Consider the following 24,988-nt stretch of genomic DNA (forward strand, 5'->3'; position numbering starts at 1 on the left):
CAATCTAGAATCACAAAGCTATGGCATTTCCTATACAGATAGAAAACTTATTTCTAATGTTATGTTAATATACCAGTTATATCCACCTTGGCTATGCAAGTCAGTCTGGAGGCTGATTAAAGCGTAGAACAGAGTGCATTTGAATGGAATGTAGAACTGAGGAAAATCTGGGATAAAAAAGCAGTGGAACTAAAGATATATAGAAGCAGCACTTTGAGAACTCCCTGAGGCGTAATCTGAGCCACTGCCACATTCTTATTTACAGCATTGATGAAGTGCTTATACTTTAAGGCTTTCAACAAATTTAAGTAAACATTTCTCTGGAAGAATTCACAGCCAAAGTAATGCCTAGAATTGGATTCACAGCATATCTAAGTATTTACAAGACAGGAGGCTGATGAACAGTTTATTACCTAAAGTATTATGCCAGTCGTACTTTGCCATTTATATGCCTATGGGTTATGAAATTAGGATTCCTGTTGCACATTATTGCAGTCCTTATAATTTTTTTTTTTTAACCAGGGAACATACAACTTATCAACTTTGAAACAATCATCAAGGGGACTGATGTTTTTGATTACTGAGCAGTAATTGCAAGTTTCTTAATAAACATTTTGAAAATCATTTTCTTCTTTAGAAGTACAACATTCACAAAAATCAGAATTGACTGAAGATAATTGTTCTCAAAGCAGAGGAAAAAGAAAAACAACATTTACAAAATTTATTATGTGTGACTCAGAACACACATATGTATGATTATTCATGCTTATAATGAACAGAATAGCTGAAACATATAATTTTTATCTTTAAGTAGTGGTATTCACAATATTGGGAAAGAAAACTCCACAGCGCATATGAAAACTTTTTTTTCTACAGTCTTAAAATGAAGATTAATAATTTATCTGGATAATAGTTTCTACACACGTTTTTTCCTCAAATATTCAGATCGTTAAGTACCAGTGCCGTCCTTTCCTAAAACACACTTCATGAGTGAAGTGGAAACCTGATTTTCAATGCCACTGGGGTTATTAAGAGCATTTTGGAAAGTTTATCCGCACACAGAGAGATTTGGTTTGGTGTTTACAGAACTGCATGGTTTTACTGGACAAGACGCTCGGGAGAAACTGTGGAGAAGTCGCTTCTGAGGAAAACACAGAGTTTTAGAATTAAAAAAATAAAGCTGTTTCAGTTCACAGATTTAAAAAAAAGAGATTCTGACTTTTCTCATTAATTCTACCAGAGGGAAGAAAAAGTTTCAATCGGCTACAGCCCTGGCAATAGCAAAGGGCGCTAAAAATAGACAAAGTAACAGTCCCAGGCGCTAGGTGCTTTGAGGGAGAGACTACCTGGGACTCGCGGGAGTGCGGTGGCTGGGGGCGTGGCCTAGGCGTGGGCCACGGGGGCGGGGTGGGGCGTGGTCGAGGTGGGCTAGCCGTGAGGCTAGGGCCGAGGCCAGACCTAAAGGGGCGTGTCAGGGGCGTTACCGAAGCGGGCTCGGGGGGTGGGGCTCTGGGGGGCGCGGTGGGGCGGAGCCACTTTGCGCCTGCTGAGAGACTCGAGTCTGGCCGGAGCCTCTGACAGCTTCCCTCAGTTCGCTGTCATGTCGTTCACGCAGCGCGCGCCGCAGGTTGTGGAGCTCGGGGAGCCTGCTTCCCCTGTACCGCCTCCTGACGACCCTGATTCCCCACCACCCCGTAGTAAGCGGCCCCGTCTTGAGGAGCCCGGTGGTGTTTCTGAGGCGGGCTGGAGGCTGCCTTTGGTGCCTCGCTTGTCTGAGGTGGAAAAAGCCTGGGAGTCGTCGGCCAGACCCTTCAAGGCGCTCCTGGTTTCAGCTAAGGAGATTTTTGATAACTCCACAGACTCGCGTGTGGAGAAATCTGTCGGTGAGAAGCAGATGTGTAATCTGGTATGCCAAAATAGCGGATTTGAGATGAAGAGTTGTTTGCGGTCTCTCCCCTCACAAAGTTTTGATTCTGGTTTGAAGGCTTCTAGAACGTCTTGTGAACCAGGGCTGTATGACAGAGAGTCCTTCGGTGTGCATTGCAGTGATAGATCTGGAACAGAGGCTGGTCAGCTGCCCAACGCCTCTATACATGATGGACAGGCAATTAAAAACGATGATGGAAAACGATATTTACTCCAGGGGAGAGACAATAGCCAGAAAGACAATAATTGCACAAAACAGACAGAAAATTCATTTTTAGATGTTACCTTTTACAAGGAAACCAAATCAACGTTTCATGATATTAAGAACAGATGTAAAGCTGACAGCGTTACGCCATCAAATAAAAAAGAAAATAGCATTTCAGCATCTACACTAAAAATATCAAAATCTCAAATCCAGCCCAGCATGGAAATTGCCGAACCCAGCTATTTCAGAGATAGCAGCACGATAAGTATCCCTGAGTTTCCAACTGATTTAAATAGCAAAATGTCTTCTGTCTATTTAAAGGAAATAATGAAGAAAAATGACAAAAATGAGGCATATGTGAGGGATTTCACAAACATTCACTGGTCCCAAAATAGACCTGATGTTAAGAAGCAAAAGTTACAGGATGATAAAAAAGTTGTGGATGCAGAAAATATTTTTTCTGAATGTTATGGAAGTAACCACCAGTCACTCAGCAACCAAAGTGTTTGTGCGAGAAAAAAAGACTTGATCAGTTTACACCACTATAATCACTGTAGTATCAAGTCTGATGCAATAGACTCTGCAAAGAATTTCACTATAAAACTAGAAAATGCAAATTGGGAAGAGGCAGAAACATGCCTGGACAGCTACATATCTACCAGATCAGAAAAATCGAAAAACTGGGACTGTAACATTAGACATATTTTGAGAAAAAATAGGAAAAATTGTTGGATTATGGATAGTTACAAAACTAAATGTGAAAATATGAAAACAACTGGAGAAATATTGAATTTGCAACAATTATTAGAAACAGATCTTTTAAGCAAAGAAAATTATCACAATACAGAAGTCATGAAAACACATGAAGAAAAATCAAAGCCTCTCATGATAGAAACACTGGGTAATCAAAAAGCTTCAATAAAAATTTTTTGGTTCAAAGGTAAAGGAGAAAACGATAATATGCTACAGTTGAGATGTTATACTACACAAAAAGACTTTCATTTAAGCAGTATTTTTGAAAATTTCATTACAGGAATTTTTTATTTCCTTAAAAGTATTTCAGGAAATCAAAAAGATAATAATATCTTAACCTGGTATGGAATTTTGAAGTGTAAAAATCAAATTGATGTTCAAAATCTAATAACTAGGAATATGAATGTCAATAGAAATAATGACATTTTAAGCATATATTTACAAACCGGTGTTTTAGACCTTCTAAATATTAAATTGAAAACCAACATAACATCTTTGCTCAATAACTTTGACTCTTTAACAATAATAGAAAATTATTCTAAATTAGAAGAGAGATGCATTTTCAAATGGGTAATATATTTGAATTATCCAAAAAACGTTACAGTGAAAAAACTTATCAGTTCCTCCAGTATGACAATTAAAAACATACACTTTCCAATTTTTGAAACATACGAAAAAATTCCCCTTTTAATGGACTTTGATGACATCGATGAAATTTTTTTGACAAAAGAAATTAGTTACAAGGATAAGAGTTGTCCTGAACGACTCATGAGTGTGGGAAACTGGGTGCACTGTAGTCCTAAAACTGTTAAAACACATGTTAAGTCTTGTCCTCAATTTATACAGATCCAGAAATATATTAATAAAAAAACTTATGAAATAAATATGCAGAACCAAGATTTATATTCTGAAGGAAAACAAAAGCATAATAAGATCAACAGATTTAATTTTAAATGCATATTTGAAGATTTCTTCAATATTAGGCAACAGGCTATACAGGCAAGCCACGACAAAAAACACAATGAACAAACTAATCTGACAACTATAACTCCAGTGCTAAATTTTGGGGACTTGATAAGTGAAATTGAAGAAGAAAAATGTGACTTAATTTTGAAGGAGGAAGTAAAAGTCACAGCACAAAGTTTAACAAACAGTTGCCAAGTCCATGAAGATATTAAGATAGAAAAGGAAGAGAAAAAGAGTTTTTATTCAACGGAAGGCATATTTTCTGTGCAACCAGTTTCATTAATGAATAAGAAAGTAGGTGTGGAAGAAACTAAATATGTTAATCGAAATAATGTAGCTGACAGAAATGAATCTGAGAATATTTTTCAAGAAAGTGAGTTAGCTAATTCAAAGCATTTTCATCCAAAGAATGACTCTTCAGAATGTTTTAATCTTCAGTTTGACACTCATTTGAGTGTTGGGAACAATGAATGTTTTCAGGACTTATCTGCCAAGTGTTTATCAAGAGACGCTCTGACAACAGTAAACAATTTTGAGATGAAGAGTAAATTTGATTTAGTACTTGAAGAACTTCATATGTTTCATGAAATTAGTATGGAAAATGAAATTCTAAGCACTGTGGAAACCAACAATGGGCAAGAAAATTACTTTGTAGAAAATAATGATGTTGTGGAGGTAAAAACGGAGATTAAAAAAGGTTTGAAAATGGGTACAGAAAACAAAATATGTTCATCTTCTTTGCTCTGTGATATGATAGCAGGGCCTAATATGCATGAAAAACACCAAAGTTTATTTAAATGGAAAAAAGTACCCAAAACTGGAGAACAGGAAGTTCCTAATGAATATTGCTGTCTAAGAACATCAGAGGAAGAATTACTCTACTCTACTTCTAAGGAAGGTATGAAATTAGTTTTAAAATATACTTTCTGAGTTAAAAGAAAATGCTGCTTTTTTTTTTTCTGTGTAGGCCAAATATATAATTTTGGCAAAAAAGAAGATAAGGTATAAGACAATGTTTATTGATGCATTATTATTTTTTTATAAAGGGTTGTTCAAACATTAAATAACATACTGAAGTTGATGGGAACAAGTGATGAAATTTTTAAAAGGAGCTTTGTCCTGTTTTACTTATCTAAATATTAGGAGCCAATGGGAGGAAATATTCCTGAAAAAGTAATTTTTTTATAGTATTAATATTTTATATAAAAGTTACTTTTTGCTATAACACATTGATCTTTATTTTTAGATTGTGAAAAACCTTCACCTGAAAGACCAGCTTTTTTCTCTGATGAATTTAAGGAAGAAAAATTTAATTATTTACTGAAGGGAGGTAAGATTTTTAGTTATTTTCTATAATACTTTCTAAGATGATTACTGAATTTTTGTACTTTTAGCATGAGGAAAATATACTTAGGGTTTTAACAAATAAATACAATGATTTAATACTTTTGTAAACATTAATAATTTACTGATGCAAATTCCTATAGTTAAAAATTAGCTAAAATTAAAATATCATTTAGAATGTAATTAGAAAATGCACTCTAAAAGTGTTTAAATATTTGCAGTGATGCATTGCAATAACTATATGATAAAATAGGTGTTTTTAATATATATACATATATATATATACCTAATATACACATCGAATGTATGTAACATTAATTAGCAAAAATGAAAAAGGCATTTATCTAAGTTGGATTTACGTTGATGTTACTCCCAATTATACATTTATTATCATTGTTTTCTATTCGTGAAAGATTATGAGGCTCTTTATATGTACATTTTATGTAGTGATTTTGAAACAAATTAGCATCATTTACATATATTAACATGATTTAGGACTATGGCGTTTAAACTTGTGCTTACTATAGAAAATCAAACTGAAGAAAAGTTAAACAGCTAACCTTATCCTTTGCCTAAGAGGTGTTTAATATCAGAATGAGACACACTAAGTCTAACACCTGTTCTAACTTGTAGTACCAATGGGGGTGAGGTAAGAGTTGGATTAAAATTAGGGAATTATTTTCTGAATAACTACGTTTCCATTTGTCAGAAATTGCTGGTATTACACAATAAGACTAGATCTAGAAATAATAATCATGTAGGTGAAGTATATTTACCAAAATATCTTCAGTCATGCATCATTTCTCAAAGCATTTCTCCTGGCTTCTCATCAGTAGAATTGCTGTCCCTGGTACTTTTATTCAGACACTTCAGAATTGCATAATTTCCTCTTTTCTTAGCTTACAATGAAATACTCTTAAAAATTAATCCAAGTCCTTGGAAGGTCAAAAGCCCATGGGAAATTTCTTCTCCCACGAATAAAGGAAATAATTAAAGGAACAATACTCTCTAAGACTAAAAGCGGGATGGTGGAATTGGCCTGAAAAGGATAGGGGTTGTTTCTTCTAGGACAGGAAGAAAGGAAGAAATTGGGTTTAGGAACATATTCTCTGTCATCATGATGTTAATTGTGATAATAAAAAGGATATTTGAGGCAGATTAAACTATGTGCCTAAATTGGGAAAGAAATGTTACACTTGTTGGAAATATCTGAATCCATGATACTCTATTGTGGCTTCACAAGGAAAAGTTCCTCCTTGTTATAAAATATGAAAAATAATGTGTGAGGTCAGCCACAGTTATTTAATACTATGTTAGGATCGTTGTTTTGAATCCACTTTCAAAGTGCATAAAAATGGAATGATCTTCCTGAGGCTTGTTAAAATCCATAGTGTAAGGGAAAAGTTGGGAGATACTGTGAAGTGGGGATAATACTGGACTAACTGCCTAGGGAGAGTGGGTGCCTGCTTATGTAGGGTGATTTTAAAGGTATTGGAAAACTTCTGATTGTACAGAAATGTTATTGGTACCTACCCACTTGTCATCATGATGCCTCCAATTAAAGTTTTTACTACTAATATCTCCAGGGTATCCTGTCTCCCCTTGTCTCTCTCTTCTCTCTTTGTGGTATGGAGAAGGCAAGTACTTTGAGCATGTTAAATGCCAGCTAGCCAGTGTGCCAGGTGCTTTATATATCATTTAGCACCAATACTTCTCTAATTTTATTTTATTTTATTTTTTATTTTTTTAGCGTTACGTGGGCCTCTCACTGTTGCGGCCTCTCCCGTTGCGGAGCACAGGCTCCAGACGCGCAGGCTCAGCGGCCATGGCTCACGGGCCCAGCCGCTCCACGGCATGTGGGATCCTCCCGGACCGGGGCACGAACCCGTGTCCCCTGCATCGGCAGGCGGACTCTCAACCACTGCGCCACCAGGGAAGCCCTACTTCTCTAATTTTAATGTGGATATATGTCAGCCAAAGAATGTCACTAGTCACCCGACTCTACAAGGATTGAGTCATTAGCCATTGCACTTGCTGACCTGTAGCACACCCTGAAAGGAGTTCAGGGCGGAAATCAGGAATGAGGCATTCTGTGCTCTGGAAAAACTGGCAGAACAGGCCTTCAGATAGATATTTTCAGGGGAAAATTGTATGAATCCAATTTCTTGCATCTTCCCATACTTAGAAAAGCACTAAAATAATTAACTAAGATATCTGTTCCTCCTGACTAGCAGTAACCTTCTACCAAGATGTGTGTCTGATTGCAGGTACCCCTTCTCCAAAATCACATATATGCTGACCTCCTCCCTTACCTCTTCAGAGCTATCTGAGAGGCTGTATCTTGGGTTATGGTCCACAGTAAGTCCCCAAATAAAACTGAAACTCACAGCTCTCAAGTGAGTTTTTATTTCATCTGACATATGAATCACCTGGGTGTTTTATTAAATGATTCTGATTTTGTTGTGTGGTAGGCTCTAAGATTCTGCATTTCTATCAAGGTCCTAGCAAATGGAGATGCTGCTAGACTTTGAGTTGAGCTGGAACTTTGAGTTACAAGGCTTTAGAAAACAACTGATTTGGCATTATTTCTAAAAGACCACTAACAACGTTCATGACTTTTTTCTTTAACATTGATTTCTAAAATGAGCAATTTCTGGTATTATGCTTGGATGTTTAGAATTGTTACACAATACAAAGCAGTAAGTTAATCTAGTATATAGCAATAATAAAAGGGATCATTATTTAGTTTTTTAAAAAGGTAGGAAATCCAAGGAGACAAAGAAGCATATTCTTATAGCCACAATTTAATGACTGTTTAAGGTCATGTGCTTTGCAAAAGACCTGCTGTTGATACAAATTGGTTCAGTGATTTCCCATTTCCCATCCGTTGCAAAATTACCAGAAGTATCTATTGTATTAGAATGTGAAAGAGGAAAGCTATACTTTGAAAAAGTAATCAAGTAGACTAACCATAGCTTTTTTCTGAAACAATAATTTCATAATAAAGATGTACACTTAGCATAAATTGCTGAAATTACCTAATTTATAACCAAATCTAGTGTATCACTCATGATCCAACAATTTTATTTTAGACCATCCTTTTTCATTTAAAAAAATGAAAAAATCTAGCAATACATTTTTCCTCTTATTTTTATAATTAACTTTATAATTTTAATGTTGAATAAAATATCATAAACTGATTTATAGCTATTTTTGTGTTTTCTCTCTATTTACATATAGCTAAATTTTGTATTGTATTTCATTATTGTTTACATAGATACACACAGATTCTATTTGATTCAGCTTAATAGAAATCATGCTGTTTACCTTTTATCATATTTAACGTTAGGTTGATTACACTGTTTTTAGCATAATGTGCTGTTATGTTAAGGTCACACTAATTCATTAAAGCTTGATACATTTTTAGCTTTACATATGTACCCTACTGTTTATTTTTTAAAAAGTACTCAAAGTAAGAGGTATTTTGTTAATGAGAGGTACTCATTATCAAGAGTAATTGATTCTGCTTGTTTGGTTAACTGATTTAGTAACATATATACCTCCATGAAATGTTTTGAACTTTTTAGAAAATGTTAGTGTGATGTTAAATAAAAACTTCAAAATTAGAGCCCTCCATTGATACATGACAGATGAAATACATTTGTGCTCTATTATTGATAATAATCTCTATTAGAAGCCAAATGTAATTATTAACAGTATAGTCTAGTAACTTCTAATAGAAAAACAACATGGTCTTTACAACCACTACATCAAGTTAACTTTAAAACCTATATAGTTTTTGTTGTTGTTGTTAGGTCAGATTTCCTGACTGGAACGCTGATTTTATTTAGCTGCTATTTTATTGTATGTTTGGCAAGTTACTTAAATTTTTTGTGCTGAGTTTTCCACTTTTAAAAAATGGAGATTGGAGTAAGTTAAGTAATGCATTCAAAGCACTTAGCTCAGTGACTCAGTAAATGTTGCTAGTATCATGATTAGAAGTTAGTAAAAATTTTTAAGCATAGAAACTATGACTGATTTTTACTCCCTTATGTACTTTTATTGTCTTATACTTTTAGGTGGTAACTTTTCATATGGAATTTCAAGACTACTACCTCTTAAGACATGCAGTCGACCAATCAGAATTGGTTTGTCAAGAAAAGCTAAGCTTAAACAACTTCATCCCTATCTGCAATAAATATGTGACAAGAACTTAGAAGAAGGTATTGGACTTTAATACTTCAAAACATTTCACATCTATAAATCTTCTGTTTCTTTCTTTGGATAAATGCTTCCTTCCAGCTTAGGAGTTTTGGGCTTTCTTTATTATAAAATATGGAGAGGGTTTTGTGTGTATGTATCCAATGTGTGTATCTACCTTTAAATGTTATAAAATATTTCTTTAGTGTTTCATATTGCATTAACAATATTCACATTAAAAAAACAATGTTCGGGGCTTCCCTGGTGGCGCAGTGGTTGAGAGTCCGCCTGCCGATGCAGGGGACATGGGTTTGGGCCCCGGTCCGGGAAGATCCCACATGCCGCAGAGCGGCTGGGCCCGTGAGCTGTGGCCGCTGAGCCTGCACATCCGGAGCCTGTGCTCCGCAACGGGAAAGGCCACAACAGTGAGAGGCCCGCGTACGGCAAAAAATAAAAAATAATAAAAAAACAATGTTCACATTAAAGGCTTTTCATAATCTTATAAAATATGTCAACTTATGTTGACGTAAGTTTATGTATATAAAGCTTTTGTGGAGAACATTGCTAGTGTTTATTGATTTTTCAAGAGGATCTATGACTCACAAAAAGGTAACGAACCACTGTTCAAATCCACTCTCCCTATTTTTAAAGTGAAAAAAAACCAGAAGTGCAAAGAGGATGGGTACGTTTTTCAAGAACACTTAGTCAGGATTGGGATAGAGGCACTCTGTTCTGTAGCAATTTTTTCACCTTTCTTTGTATTCACTTTCTAGTTTTAGTTTCTCCCTCCAGAGTCTATCTTTGGCCCCAGAGCAGAATTATGATCATGTAGTTAATACCTACTATTAACTTGTTTATTCATAAAACAAAAATATTTTGATACTCCTGCTACTGTATTAGGCTCAGTAATAGAATACGTAAGAAGACATGTATAAGACTGGCCTTGTGGAGCTTAGTTTCTGTACATAGAGGAAATAAATGATATACATAATTTAAAGGTAACCATTAGTAGAGTAATACTTTTCAAAACACTTGGCAGAGTAATAACAATAAAGTGGGCTACTTAGCAAAAAGTAAGGAAAGAGGGAAGCATCAAGAAAAGATAAAAATCAAAAAGCATACAATGACAGAAGGAAGACTGACGTCACTTCACAAAATAAATATGACTGGATTAAATTATCGTATTACAAGCCAAGGTTCTCAGACACATTAAAAACCATTTCAAACTCAGCTTTATACATTAATTTTGATCCCTCCCCAGGTACTTTCTAACTTCAATATCCTGGTCTAATTTCTGGTTTTCCCCCCAAGAACTCATCACCTTCTCACACACTATATAATTTATATCTTGCTGGAATACAAGCTTCTTGAAGACAGGTTTCTTTCCCCTCCCCCCACTAATATATCCCAAGTGCCTAGAATAGTACCTGCCCCTTGTAAGTACCCATAAAATATTATTTGAGTATACGAATGAATAAAGTTCTATACCTGCTCATAATAGCTATTGTCTTTTTGAATTCTTTTTTTTTTAATATTAATGTACTTTTTTAATGAATTTCTAATTCTTATTTATTTATTTATTTATTTTTGGCTGTGTTGGGTCTTTGTTTCTGTGCGAGGACTTTCTCCAGTTGTGGCAAGCGGGGGCCACTCTTCATTGCGGTGCGCGGGCCTCTCACTATCGTGGCCTCTCTTGTTGCGGAGCACAGGTTCCAGACGCGCAGGCTCAGTAGTTGTGGCTCACGGGCCTAGTTGCTACGTGGCATGTGCGATCTTCCCAGACCAGGGCTCGAACCCGTGTCCCCTGCATTAGCAGGCAGATTCTCAACCACTGCGCCACCAGGGAAGCCCTTTTTGAATTCTTAATAGCTTTATGATCTTGGGAAAGTCTTTATATCTAAAAAGGGGATAATAATATCTCATGGGATCATTGTGATGATTAAATGAGCTAATAGATGTGATATATTTATAACAGCTCTGATAGAACTCCTCAGTAATGAATAACAATATACTGATACATAGGAAATACTCAATAATTAATAACTATTTAGAATGTTTGACTTGTTCTTTAAGTTTTTTCCTATATCCTGAATTAGGTTATCTTTAGGAGTATGCCTATTCCTTTGAGTCTGATGAAGATATTCCTTTAACTTTTTTTCTACATGGGTCCTCATCTTCCTTTTCCTTCTTTTTATTATTATTATAAGTCCCATGTTGGATTTTTCTTTTATCTTTATACAAGGCAGATCTCATCACAATCAAGGTTTGTCTTCACAAACCAAGGTTTGTCCTTTTCCCTATTCCTTGTTGCTGTGTGTGAATACTGAATTTTGTTCTCATATAAGTTTCTCTAGGGCAAGTTTTTGTGCCTCCAGTCTTATTCCTAATTTTAGGGTTTTATATATGCTTTCATTCTTTCTCTAATAAATAGTATACAAATTTACAATCACTATTGGTTCTTTCACACTCTGAACTACGTGGTAAGTTTAAATTCCTAGCACATACTGCTGCAGTGGTTTTCCATGCCACTACCCCACTACTACTTTGATTTGTAGAGCTTTTCTCATTAAAATTTTGATGAAGATTACACCTCCTCAAATGGAAAATTTGCTCGTGCTAGTGTCATTACTCAAGTACACCTTCCCCCAGTACCACCTACCCAAACACACATATGCACACAGAAACAGGCCCCACCTTCCCTCTTCTCCCTAGTTCTGTGAATTCTTGTCTCTGGAATTAGAAAGTTGGAGGATAGGAGGGAAGTAGCATTTTGGCTCTTTTGCTTTTGTCTTCATAGCCAGGTTTGAAGAGTCTGCATTGAGGGCTATGGTAGAAGACATTTAAAATTGAAATCCACCCTCTCTCCACATTGTTCTTTTTATGTTTGTTCTTAAAATGTAAAAGTTGAATGCTTTCAGATCAGAAGAAAAATATTCAAAGGATGAAAGCCACTTCAAAAAATACTTGCTTTTATTCAACCTTAGAATAAATCTCTGTGTTACTTCAGTTTAAAGTAACAAGCTTTTGGATGCATTAACAGTGAGCATGAGAAGAGAAGCAGAGCCTTCCATTAAATCAACTTGAAAAAGTTATGTTGATAGTCAGTGCCTTAAGTATGCAAACTTCCAAGTTAATGTCATCCATTTAACATTATTTAGTTAATCAAAATAGAAAACAAAATATGTAGTAAAGTTGATCTTTAGTTCCATCTAAATGGCCACATGAAAGGATATTTGTAGAGTCAGCCATCAGTTTGGGGAAATTTTCTAATAACAGAGACATTATACGTATTTACATAGACATACAGTAGTTTGTGACAGAATTTATACTACTAAAAATTATCCTTTGCGCTACAGGGACTAGGATATAAAGATACCAGAAGGGTTCTAAATTATATTTTTTCCATATAGTTGTAAAATATATCACTGAAGCTATCCTTCACATATTCCCATTTCATGTTTTTGTTGCTGTTGTTTTTGTTTTTAAGCACGGGCACATGCTATAACAGCAAACTGAGAAGAAATAGTCATTAAACTATTTTACCTATCTGGGGTACGGGCAAAAGAATAAACTCATAATCTAAAAGTCTCTACAATTATGTTTCTGTAATTTAATAAATTTTATAATTTTGAGCACACGTAATTCAAAAAAGAAAAAAAAAGAAGCCTTGGGCTTCCCTGGTGGCGCAGTGGTTAAGGATCTGCCTGCCAATGCAGGGGACACGGGTTCAAACCCTGGTCTGAGAAGATCCCACATGCTGCAGAGCAACTGAGCCCATGCGCCACAACTCCTGAGCCTGCGCTCTAGAGCCCACGAGCCACAACTACTGAAGCCTGTGCGCCTAGAGCCTGTGCTCCACAACAGGAGAAGCCACCGCAATGAGGAGCCCACACACCTCAACGAAGAGTAGCCCCCGCTCTCTGCAAGTACAGAAAGCAATGAAGACCCAATGCAGCCAAAAATAATAAATAAGTAAATAAAATCAAAAAAAAAAAAAAAAAAGAAGCCTTGAGGACCTCTTCCCTTAACTTCACTCATAACTGTTTACTCAACATCTCTACTGTGAGGTCTAATAGGCATCTCAAACCTAACGTGTCCTGAACTGAGCTCCTGATATTTCCCCGCAAACCCCTCCTCCCACAGGCTTTCTCATTTCAGTGAGTGGTAACTTCATTCTTTCAGTTACTCAGGTTAGAGATCTTGGAGTCATTTTTGACATTTTTTTCTCACTACGCACAGCTGGCCCACCGCCAAATCCTGTTGGCTTTAGCTTTTCTTGCCAGGATGATTGCAGTAGAGTCCCAGTTGGTCTCCTTGCTTTTAGTACTTGCTCCCCTTCAATCTATTCTGAACACATTAGCCAGAATGATTCTTTAAGATATGTCATAGCACATCACAACTCTGCTCAAAACTTTCCAAAGGTTTTCTGACTGACTCTGAGAAAACGCCGAAATTCTTACTTTCATGTACAAGGGTATGTGATGATTTGATGCTCTCAATTCCCTAAACTCCTCTCTACTATTTTCCCCTTCTTCATTCTACTGAAACCACACTGACCTTGTTTGTTGGATACATAAGGGATGTCCCTCCCTGCCTCAGGGCTTCTTCACTTGCTTTTTTTTCCTGGAATGCTTGTTCCTAAAATACCTGTATAGCTTGCCTGCACTCGCTTCCTTAGAACTTTATTCAAATGTCACTTTCTCAGTGTGGCTTTTTCTTTCTGTTAACATTCATATGCCCCTTCCATTCTTTTATTTTTTCCTCCTTAATACTTTGCCATTAACAGACTATGTATTTTACTTATTTATCTTGTTTGTTGTCAGCCTTTTTCACTAAATTTTAAACTCTGGGAGGGCAAAAGTTTTTCTTATTTGTCACTGTGTTTCCAGTGCCTAGGAACTGGCTTGACACAATAAGTATTCAATAAGTGTTAGCTGAATGCAAGAATCAACAAAGTGAACAAGAATAGTTTTGTCTTAAATGTATCACTTTGATTAAACTTTTCTTCTTGAGGCACATGGTTCTGCGAGTTCTGGCATTTAAAGTTCTCTTCCCTCTTCTTTGCTATACTTTGTTGCATTTTCTTCTTGAGCCAAGATGTCAAAACAAAGCTTGAATCTAGATCGCTTACTGTGTATCTTTCTTCAGAAATTCGGCTGCTTAGCTTGTCAGAATGTTAAATGTCTTCCTCTTTTTTTTATGAAGAGAAAAATAAGGTAGAACAAAGTAAAAGCATATATAATTTCTAAATAATTTTGAAAACAATTATAAAAATACTTCTCAAAATTCAATGTCTTATCTCTTATCCCATTTAAATTTTTTATAAAATCAGTTTAATACATTTAAATTGTCTAAGTACGTATTCCCTTTGCATTAGTAAAAAAAAAAAAGCTATTAGAACAAGTTTTTATTTATTTTTGCCTTTTTACTTTTATGTTTTCCTTCAAATAGTCTTTTAAATTTTATTTGTTTTTGAAATGTTAATATCTAGACATGGTACAAAATGTAAAGGGTAAAGAAAAAAAGAAACAGTGAATATAAGTCCTTCTCTTACTTTTTGACACTCAGCGATCTGATTTTTCTTGATGGAGGAAACAACTGTTAACAGTTCCTTGCCCCTACATATTTCTATGAAACAATAACTTTTTATTATTAATAAGCACATAAAGTATTTTTAGTTGTTATCTGTTCTGTAACTATACTTTCTTTTTACAGAATACTTAATAAATTCAATAATGTATGTATTTCAACATGTTAAAAATTTAAGATTAAGAGGAGAAAAAACTTAATGCTAAAGAAACTGAAATATGAAAAGTCAAATGGGTTTACTGTATCTGACATTTTGACTAAAATAACCATTTTTAAAGCAACTATAGTAATTCTGATTTAACTTTTAAAAATAGTCTTAATACCAATTTAACATAATATTTATATTTCAATAAACATAATTTTATTGACATACTTAATTACATAATCCGTATGTCTCCTTCTTCTTAAGAAATCTTTGTGATTGATTCTGCTGCCTGGCTAATTGCCGTTGCCTTTTCTTTCCCTTATGTCATTGCTCTACATTCAGTAGCTCCAATTCCTACTCAGTTATTTTGTAATCTTCCATGTATATATATATACATATCCCTTCTCTTCTCAGAGTCTTTATTTCTCTTTGTCCTTCCCTGCCTCCTTCACTAGAAAAAACACTCTTAAGAGTCACTGAGGACTTTGGCCATTTTTCAGAGTGCCTTTTCTCTTATTTCTTTGCATTGCTAGCTGCCTAGCACCTATGATACCTTTGCTTTGTGATAATACACTACCTCTTATTTTCCTGACCATACTATTTTTTTTTAACTCTCTGATTTTTAGATATAAGCAAACTCCAAAGTTTAGCCCATAGACTTTTGCTTTTTACTTCTGTATTGTGTTCCTTAGAAATTTCCTCAATTTGATGGGATCATTTACCATACCAAATTTATGGTTTAGGTGCCAAATTATATCTTTCTCAAATTCTAATTTCAATTGTATAACAATAATAAAGAAACCTAATATCCGTTAGATGTATACGATGAGTCAGGAGCTATTCTAAATCTTTACATATATTAAATCATTTAATCCTTAAATAACCTCACAGATTTCTATCTCTGTTTTACATTGTGAGTTTAAATAACTGGTCTAAGTTCAAAAAGTATTAACTGAAAAATTAGAATTTAAACCCAGGCAGCCTGCTTCAGGGCCAAGGTGCCTAACTGCTATCAGATACTGCTCTAATTTCCACATTGCTACAGGTCAATAACTTCAACTCATATCCGAAATCCTATCAGTCATCATTCACTCTTCTACCTGACATTTATTTCGTGCTATCAAATCCTGCTGCTTTCTTTTCCTAAGGAGTTCTCTGACCTATTCATCCTTTTCCATTCTTTTTATAATGTGACTTGACCTAATGTAACTTTCTGGGTGATCACCCCACAGCTTCCCTAAACTAGTCTGTTAATGCTTCACTTTCTCCAGCTAATATTTTCCCATTTTACTAATGCTCTTTCCACTCTTAAAGTGCTTTCCTCTCTCACCTATTTAAATCTTATCCAGCCTCACATTACAATCTCTATAATGCTTTCTCCAACTATTTGAATGTGTTATAATTACTATGAACCATAAATAACATTAGCGCTTTCTTTAAAAATTCACTCATAAAACATTTATTACACCTGTCATACTATTTATCTCTTCACCTATCTAAGCTTGTGCATAGGCATCATATTAGGAACTTCTTTTTAGTCTCTAGAGCACTTTATCAGTGTCTTGTATTCAAAAACGTTTATTGATTACATGCTGAATATTAATATAGCATTTATTTCATGATTTTTTATGCTTGGCTTTGTATTTTTATTGATAAATCTACTAAGTTTGTAGCCTTTTTAGTTTGCAGAAGAGAATATAGCTAAATCCAGTGGGGCTTTTTGACATTTTTGTCTTTGGCTGTTTCTTGCTTACTCTGTCTCCCTCAGAATTTAGGCCAGCTTCAAAGCAGAACCCAACTTTTTCCCCACAAGGCTTGTATAAATGCCTTTTAAAACAAACAACACCTACTTAAATTAATTTACACACTTTTTAAAAAAATTAATTAATTTATTTATTTTTGGCTGCATTGGGTCTTCGTTGCTGCGTCCGGGCTTTCTCTAGTAGCGGCGAGTGGGGGCTACTCTGTTGCGGTGTGCAGGCTTCTCGTTGCGGTGGCTTCTCTTGTTGTGGAGCACGGGCTCTAGGCACGTGGGCTTCAGTAGTTGTGGCACGCGGCTCAGTAGTGGTGGCGCACAGCTTAGTTGCTCCGCAGAATGTGGGATCTTCCCGGACCAGGACTCGAACCCATATCCCCTGCATTGGCAGGCGGATTCTTAACCACTGCGTCACTAGGGAAGCCCCTTATTGTTTATTCTTGATAACGCTGATTTTCAGCAAAACTTTATGAAATTTTTATGTACTTTCACCTATAGGCAAAAATCAATGTTTTATAAAATTATATTTTGTGTCTTTTAAAGTTTGTTTCACAAAACAATACCACACAAATCTACCACTATTCTAAATGCTACACTTGGAATGATTACCCTCAGCATTACTGTTATTGTCATTATCAGCCATCAAGTACCTTTATGAGTAGGACAACTTGCTATAGGACATATGGACTTCGTGTGAATAACCAAAATTTAGAGGCAGCTTATTGTAATGGGGCAGAACAAAGGGTTCTTTCATAGCCTGCTGGGTGGATCAGAGTCTTCCAGCTGCTACTTCATTTTCTAATCAATTTAGTAGCATTTTGCTCAAACATTTTGTATACTTTCACAAAATTTCTCTACACATCTAAATCTCCTCCTATTTTGGGAGTGACAAACTTATGGATAGAAAATTTTAATTTGCATGTTGCAGAGTGGTATAGAAATTAGCTCAATGTATAATTCTGTGTACATACTGATTTATTTCTCTAAAACAGACTTAAATCACATATATTTTTTTAACTTTTATTTAATAATTAAAACTTTTTTGACAGGAAAGAAATTTCTTTAAGTGAACATATTTTGATTAGAATGCCACAAAGTTGGACTTGCATCTAGGAATATTTTCGAAGGTGCTGTATACATAGAAAGTGTAATAGCACCTACGATTCACAAATATACAATGTTATAAAGTTGTATGCAGCTGAACATGTGTTTATCTGAAGAGATATAACCCTCTCATGCTAGATTAAAACTCTTGTTAAGAAATGAGAGTATAGTTTTATAACCATTAACATTTTTATAATACTAACTTAAAAAAATTAATAGACTTATTTCTTAAAATAGTTTTAGATTTACAGAAAAATTAAATAGAAAGTACAGAGTTTTTGTATACTACTACCCACTCCCCCTCCCCAGTTTCCCTGTAACATTTTGTGTTGCTGTGGTATATATGCTATAATTGTTGAACCAAAATTGATACATTAGTATTAACTAAAATTTACAATTTACATTAGAGTTCATACTTTGCGTTGTACAGTTCTGTGAGTTTTGTCAAATGCATAAAATCATGTATTCACTGTTATAATACCATACAGAATAGTTTCACTGCCCTAAAAATCCTCTCTGCTCCACTTATTCACCCCTCTTCACTCCCCCATGCCCACAACTTCTGACAGCCACTCATATTTTTACTGTATTTATAGGTTTGCCTTTTCGATAATATCATATAGTTGGAGTCATGTTTTACATATTTGCACCCTGGCTTCTTTCACTTAGCAGTATTTATTTAAGGTTCCTATAATCTTAACTTTTCTAGCCAGGGATCTTATATGAGAAGACTTAGGTTTCAAATATCTTAGGCCTTCACCTTCTATCAATACAGTTTCTTTTAGGGAAAAAGGGACTAATTATAGTTCATTTTAAATTGTGGCTGTGTCTACCTATCAACTTCTGAAAGTGTTTCTCTCATAGATTTTCTTTTTGGGGATTCTTTAAAGGAATTACACTGTCAACATTAACAAAAGCTTTTCTTTTTGAACAGAGACATTTCAAAGCACTTTAAGCCATGGCAAAATTGCTCCAAAGGAAGTTTTATCTTCTATTTTGTTAGCAAGAGCTGCACTTAGGAGCCAAAATGCACCAGAGACTAAATGGTCAACATTAAGATGGAGCTGTAAAAGTCTATGCTAGGCCTGGAAAGTTTCTACTAAGTGGAAATCAAAACCACTAACCAATATAAGGGAATATTTTAATGTGTTACTTTTGTGATGTATAATGAATGCCCTATGATGTGCTGCATGGACAACCAAATACTATTAGTAATTCCAATTCTGTGACTATATGAATGTTAATAACCATCAAGTATTAACAGAAGTATGTATTAACAAGTATGTATTTAGACCCAATAAATGTCCATCAGTTTGCCAACTACTGTGTGGAATATTCACATATATATCATGGTTCCAGATTAAGAGAGTATACAAATTTAGCTAATAAAATCTAAGAGGCAGGTATAGCCATTATTTTGTAATAACTTTAAATGGAGTATAACCTATAAAAATATTGAATCCCTATGTTGTACACCTAAAACTAATATAATATTGTAAATCAATTATACTTCAATAAAAAAAATACACCCACCACCACCCCCAAAAAATCTTAGAGGCAAAATCCATTGAACAACTAATATAATAGGAGATTTGAGATTTCATTCTGACTCTCTCTGCCTGACCTTGAATATGTCATGTAGCCTCATTTGGCTTTCAAATGTTTCTTCATTTGGTATATTGTAATCACTAAAATAACTTCTGATATTCTGTTGTTCTGCAAATGAAACACCCTGTGGGTTACTAATTGGAAATAAAAGGAGAAATACCAAGAGGGAAAGATATTGAATGTAGATAACAAAGAATGTGAAATATTTTTAGGTACTTTAGCAACTTTTAATTGCTATTAAAGGATGATGGAAAAGAAAAAGAATAAAGATTTAGGGTAGTGATCATCATTATCTCTCATGTATCTCAAGTAGGAAGTATATGATCTGTTTCCTAACTCATTCATTTATTCATGCTCTCAGCAAACATTTACTGAGGGCATATGATGAGTTTGGAACTGAATAAATGACCTCATTTCTATAAATCCTCTCATTTGTAAAACTCAGATCGTATTACTCATCATTCTTTCTATACATGAGCCATCCTTTTAAGGGAACCTACCCATGGAATGGTTTAGGCCTACCTGACTTGTAAGGAACTCCCTCTTAAATTAATTCCTATTCTATATCATAAGAACGATTGCTTGGATTTTCTGAGGTCTTTTATAAAGACAATACTATGGAAGTGATCTGTTTTCCACACCTGAAAAAAGAAGTTTCAGTAGCTCTAAAGTTTGTAATTATGGGGACTAGTGGAGTGAAGTAAGGGTTATGTGATCGATTTTCATGGGACTAACATTAGAGATAATATACATGAAATGTCTAGCACAGCTCCTGGTACATAGCAAGCATGTAATTACTAATAGTTATTATTATTAATATTTTAGAAAGGAGTTTTTATCATCACTTATAGGTTATAAATAAAAAAGTTACTAATAGGGTATCCTGCCTTAAAGGATTCCACATATGAAGCATAGGCTGAGGAATATTTACCCTTATGCTTTGAAGTCTGCATTTGTTTTGAATATTTACTTTCCAGGACACTTTCTTTATTAAGGCACAATTCAACCATTATACATATTTGGCCAATTCAGTTTAACATGTGTAATGTTCTGTGCCAGGTTCCATGGAAGTCCTTTTACTATAAAACAAATTTAAAAAGGATATAGCAGTTTTTTTATTGCAGTAAAATATGCATAATACAAATTTACCATTTTAATCATTTTTAGGTATACATTTCAGTGACATTAAGTACATTCATGGTGTTATATATAGCACTTTTGAACTTCTCTTTATTTAAAAATATTTTGCTTAGTTTTCCTTTCTTATCGCATGAGTGACATCATAATTTCATAACAACAGAAGGGAAAAAACTCTCATATTTGCAACTCTTTCCAGTTTTTGACTCAAACTGATTTTATGGTAGAATTCTTAGCTATGGCTAACACATTCCTATGTGTCTTTGAAAACTGCTTGGGAATTTGTTAGAAATTGGATGTAAAGTTCCTTTACTTAACAGCTTTTTCTTACAAAGACAGTATATCAAGGTGATAAGTTTTAAATTGAGATAGAATTTTGAAAGTAATTGAGATTATACTTGAAATTAAATTTGCAAAATAGTAACTAGTTTATCATTATCATCCTTATGTGTATTTGTATAGTTTTTGAAAAGTTTATAGTGCATTCTATATTTTGTGTCATTAAATCTTCTTACCAATCCATTTTCATCCCCATTCCAGATAATGAAACTAATGTTTAGTTTAAGAGACTTTTTCAAGTAAGCAGATTATAAGACTTTAGATCCTAACACAGTACCTGTCACATAGTAAATGCTGTTGAACTGAAATGAAGGCTAATGCTCCTTCCATTAACTTTATAACTGCTGTCTGCTTTAATGTTGCTTTTCTTCTTTTCTTCCTTTTATTCTCCTTTCTTTTGAGTGCTACAGTATGCAAGACATCAGGATAACTCCTGGATATACAATGAATATCAAATTTGGTTGCTCTCATGAGGTTGACAACCTGGTTGGGGAGATACAGGAGTTATACATTTAAAAGTTAAATAAAAATAAAGTCAATTCTCTTTTTTTTCTTAAATCTCACAGACTAAGTAGAAAGGAAGAAATCCAAAAAAGTAGAGTTAAGTACCTAATCATAGTGCATAGCATCTTTTTGTTTTTTTTAACGCTGTGGTTTTCTTTTTTTTTTTTTTGAAGATGTTGGGGGTAGGAGTTTATTAATTAATTAATTATTTTTTGCTGTGTTGGGTCTTCGTTTCTGTGCGAGGGCTTTCTCTAGTTGTGGCAAGCGGGGGCGACTCTTCATGGAGGTGCGCGGGCCTCTCACTATCGTGGCCTCTCTTGTTGCGGAGCGCAGGCTCCAGACACGCAGGCTCAGTAGTTGTGGCTCACGGGCCTAGTTGCTCCGCGGCATGTGGGATCCTCCCAGACCAGGGCTCGAACCCGTGTCCCCTGCATTAGCAGGCAGATTCTCAACCACTGCACCACCAGGGAAACCCAGTGCATAGTATCTTAATCTTTAAATGTTAAAACATTTCTACATGTTTACAGTTCTATTTATGAATCTATATTTTGAGTATTCATAATTTAGGGCATTAGCTAAAATTTAAAAAATTTAATGAAAATGTTAAATTTAATTTCCTCAATTAAAAAATATTTTTATATTAAACATTAAAGGCATGGCATGACATTAAGTGATGGTAAGGTTTATGGGCTCTTGATGAACTCTGAATATCTTGTCTCCATTACTCATTAGTTAAATGTTAGCACCTTGCCAGTGCTGGGTTTTAAAAAGAAGATTGCAAATAAATGAGACATTAATAAATCTATCAATACATGAATATTTAACTCAGACATATAAGATTATGTAATAGTTTAAATGTTGCACAAAACAATCCATTTATGTTCATGTCCACATTTCTTGTCACTTTAAACATATATGTATATATTTTAACCATAGTTTTATTTATGCTGAAGCCTAGCTTGACAAACAGGTGGAAAAGTTTCTAAATTTATTACATTGAACATATAATTTAAAAAATTAAAACATGACCTTATTAAAATTTTTTTCAAGTCATCACTGGACAAAATAGAAGTAATGTCGTATTTGACAATGTTCTTATATGTGAGAAAGGATTTTATTTAACATTAGTTAGTCCCTAAAAATGAGTTTATGATGAATTGATTATTACCTCATCCCATTCCTAATTGCAGATTTATAAGAGGTAAAATTTATTTAGTGATAGGAGTTCAAAAAACATTTTAAAAGGATTGTTGAATAGATAGATTCAATATTCTTTAAGTTTAAAAATTTTTCACATTCCTCGACCTTCAGCCATGAAAGTCTTTTCAGTTTTGGAAATTCTGACAGAATATGCCTGCCTTAACTTTCTATTCTGAAGCAAAATGGAGAAATAAAAGTATTTCTCCTGATAACTATGTGCTAATTCTCAGTTTCACTGATGTTTAAGAGTCTATGTTGAAAGTTCTTCTTTCTGATCTAATACTTAGTTCTTTAAATATTTCCCTCTGACTTGAGTACTATGGGAAACGTGGACCTCTTTCTCTGACATATGGAGACATAATCAGCAGATTGGGTTTTGGTTTTTCGGTAGAAAAGGAGTCGGGCAAGAGATGAAAATAAATGCAACGTTATGACTTTTGGTTACATCATGCCCTGCATTTCCAAAAAGGGTGTGAAACAAATAAACTGAAAGCAGAAGCAGCATATTGTAGCAGAAAGAAGCATGGGGTTTTGAAGACAGATAGATCTGGCTGCAACTCATTATAATTTCTTAGATTCTCTGTTTCTTCATCTCCAAATTGTTGATAGTAAGGCCTAACTTTCACGGTTTTTATCAGAATTATAAAGTTTGTAAGCTGTCCAACAGAGTGCCTGGTACATGGTAGGCATTTAATAAATGATGACAATTAATATTTAACTAAGCACTGTCATGAACAGTTGCTCAAATACTTATTATTATTCATTAATATAAGAATAGAATTAACTTACTAATTCATCCAAAATATTTATTGGGTACTTGCTATGTATAAGGCACTGTTATAGGCACTCAGAATATGTCAGTGAACAAAGTAGACAGAATTTTCTGCTCTCGTAGATCCTAAATGCTAATCAAGGCAGACATAAACAATAGACATTACAATTAAGTGAATTATATAATATGTTAGAAGATGTTAAATAAAAGCAGAATGGGGTGAGGGAGAGGGGCAATGTATGTGGAGGAGGAGGTTTTAATATTAAGTAGGGTGGTCTGGGTAGGGGTCATTGAAAAATTAAGACTGAAACAAAGACTTGAATGAAATGAGAGAGTAAGATCTGACTTGTGATTAAAAGGATCACTCTGATTGTTGGCAATAGATGGTGGAGAGGAAAGAACAAGATAAAGATCTGCACACACTGAGGAGAAAGGCCATGTGAGGACACGCAGGAAAGGTGGCCATCTGCGACCCACGGAGAGACCTCTCACCAGACACTGACCCTGCTGGCACCCTTATCTGGAACTTCCATTCTCCAGAACTGTGAGAAATAAATTCCTGCTGTTTGAGCCCACTCTGTGGTTTTTTATTATGGCAGCCTGAGCTGAATAACGTAGTTGGTATCAGGAGTTGGTTTTAGACATACTGAATCTGAGATGTTTATTAGATATCTAAGTGGAAATGTTAAGGGTAGGATAGGCTAGTCCGGAGTTTTGAAGCAACACCTGTTTTAGAGATTTAAATCTGGTAGTCAGCCGTTTATTGAAGGTATTTAAAACTGTGGAAATGGATGTGATAACCAAGAGAATGAGTGTAGATAGAGGAGAGGACTAAAGATTTAACATTGGGACACTCTGATATTAAAAGATCAATAAAAAGAAGAGAAAATATCAAAGGAGAGGAGAGAAATGCGTGAGCTAATAGAAAAAACAAGGGAGTGTGATATATGGAAAGCCAAGTGAAGAAAGTGTATCACTCCTTTCTTAATGAAGAAAATGGACATGTGGACACAGTGGGGGAAGGGGTGGTGGGACGAATTGGGAGATTAGGATTGACCTATATACACTACCATGTGTACAATTGATAGCTAGTGGGAACCTGCTGTATAGCACAGGGAGCTCAGCTCAGTGCTCTGTGATGACCTAGATGGGTGGGAGGGAGGTCCAAGAGGGAGGGGATATATGTATACATATAGCTGATTCACTTTGTTGTACAGCAGAAACTAACACACCATTGTAAAGCAACTACAGTCCAATAAAAAAAATGTACTGCAAAAAAAAAAAAAAGATTGACAATTGAGCTTAGCAATGGCTTAGCAATGTGGAGATCACTGATGATGTTGAGTGGAATGGTTTCAGTGCAGCAATGCGGCAAAGCTTGATTGGCATGAGTTTAAGAAAGAGTGGGAGAGAAATAGGCCACAGTGAATACCAGCGGCT

The 24,988-nt window shown here is 34.8% G+C and overlaps 1 protein-coding gene across 1 annotated transcript; it reads left to right on the top strand.

Annotated features, from left to right (window-relative positions):
* Positions 1 to 1,600: 1,600 nt before the first annotated feature.
* Positions 1,601 to 24,051, top strand: RAD51AP2 (RAD51 associated protein 2). Its single transcript, XM_030857711.2, has 4 exons — positions 1,601 to 4,748; positions 5,097 to 5,180; positions 9,274 to 9,417; positions 23,932 to 24,051. The coding sequence occupies exons 1-3, from the start codon at positions 1,601 to 1,603 to the stop codon at positions 9,390 to 9,392; spliced, it is 3,351 nt and encodes a 1,116-aa protein (XP_030713571.1). The 3' UTR covers positions 9,393 to 9,417; positions 23,932 to 24,051.
* The last annotated feature ends 937 nt before the right edge of the window (positions 24,052 to 24,988 follow it).

The sequence above is a fragment of the Globicephala melas genome, chromosome 12 (genome assembly GCF_963455315.2).
Source record: "Globicephala melas chromosome 12, mGloMel1.2, whole genome shotgun sequence".
NCBI classification, from domain to species: domain Eukaryota; kingdom Metazoa; phylum Chordata; class Mammalia; order Artiodactyla; family Delphinidae; genus Globicephala; species Globicephala melas.

What these genes read in the sequence shown, in the direction of transcription:
- RAD51AP2 (XM_030857711.2), top strand. Translation starts at nt 1,601, where the DNA reads ATGTCGTTCACGCAGCGCGCGCCGCAGGTTGTGGAGCTCGGGGAGCCT. An exon ending in CTACTCTACTTCTAAGGAAG is followed by an intron (nt 4,749 to 5,096) that starts GTATGAAATTAG and finishes CTTTATTTTTAG; the next exon opens with ATTGTGAAAAACCTTCACCT. An exon ending in TAATTATTTACTGAAGGGAG is followed by an intron (nt 5,181 to 9,273) that starts GTAAGATTTTTA and finishes TTATACTTTTAG; the next exon opens with GTGGTAACTTTTCATATGGA.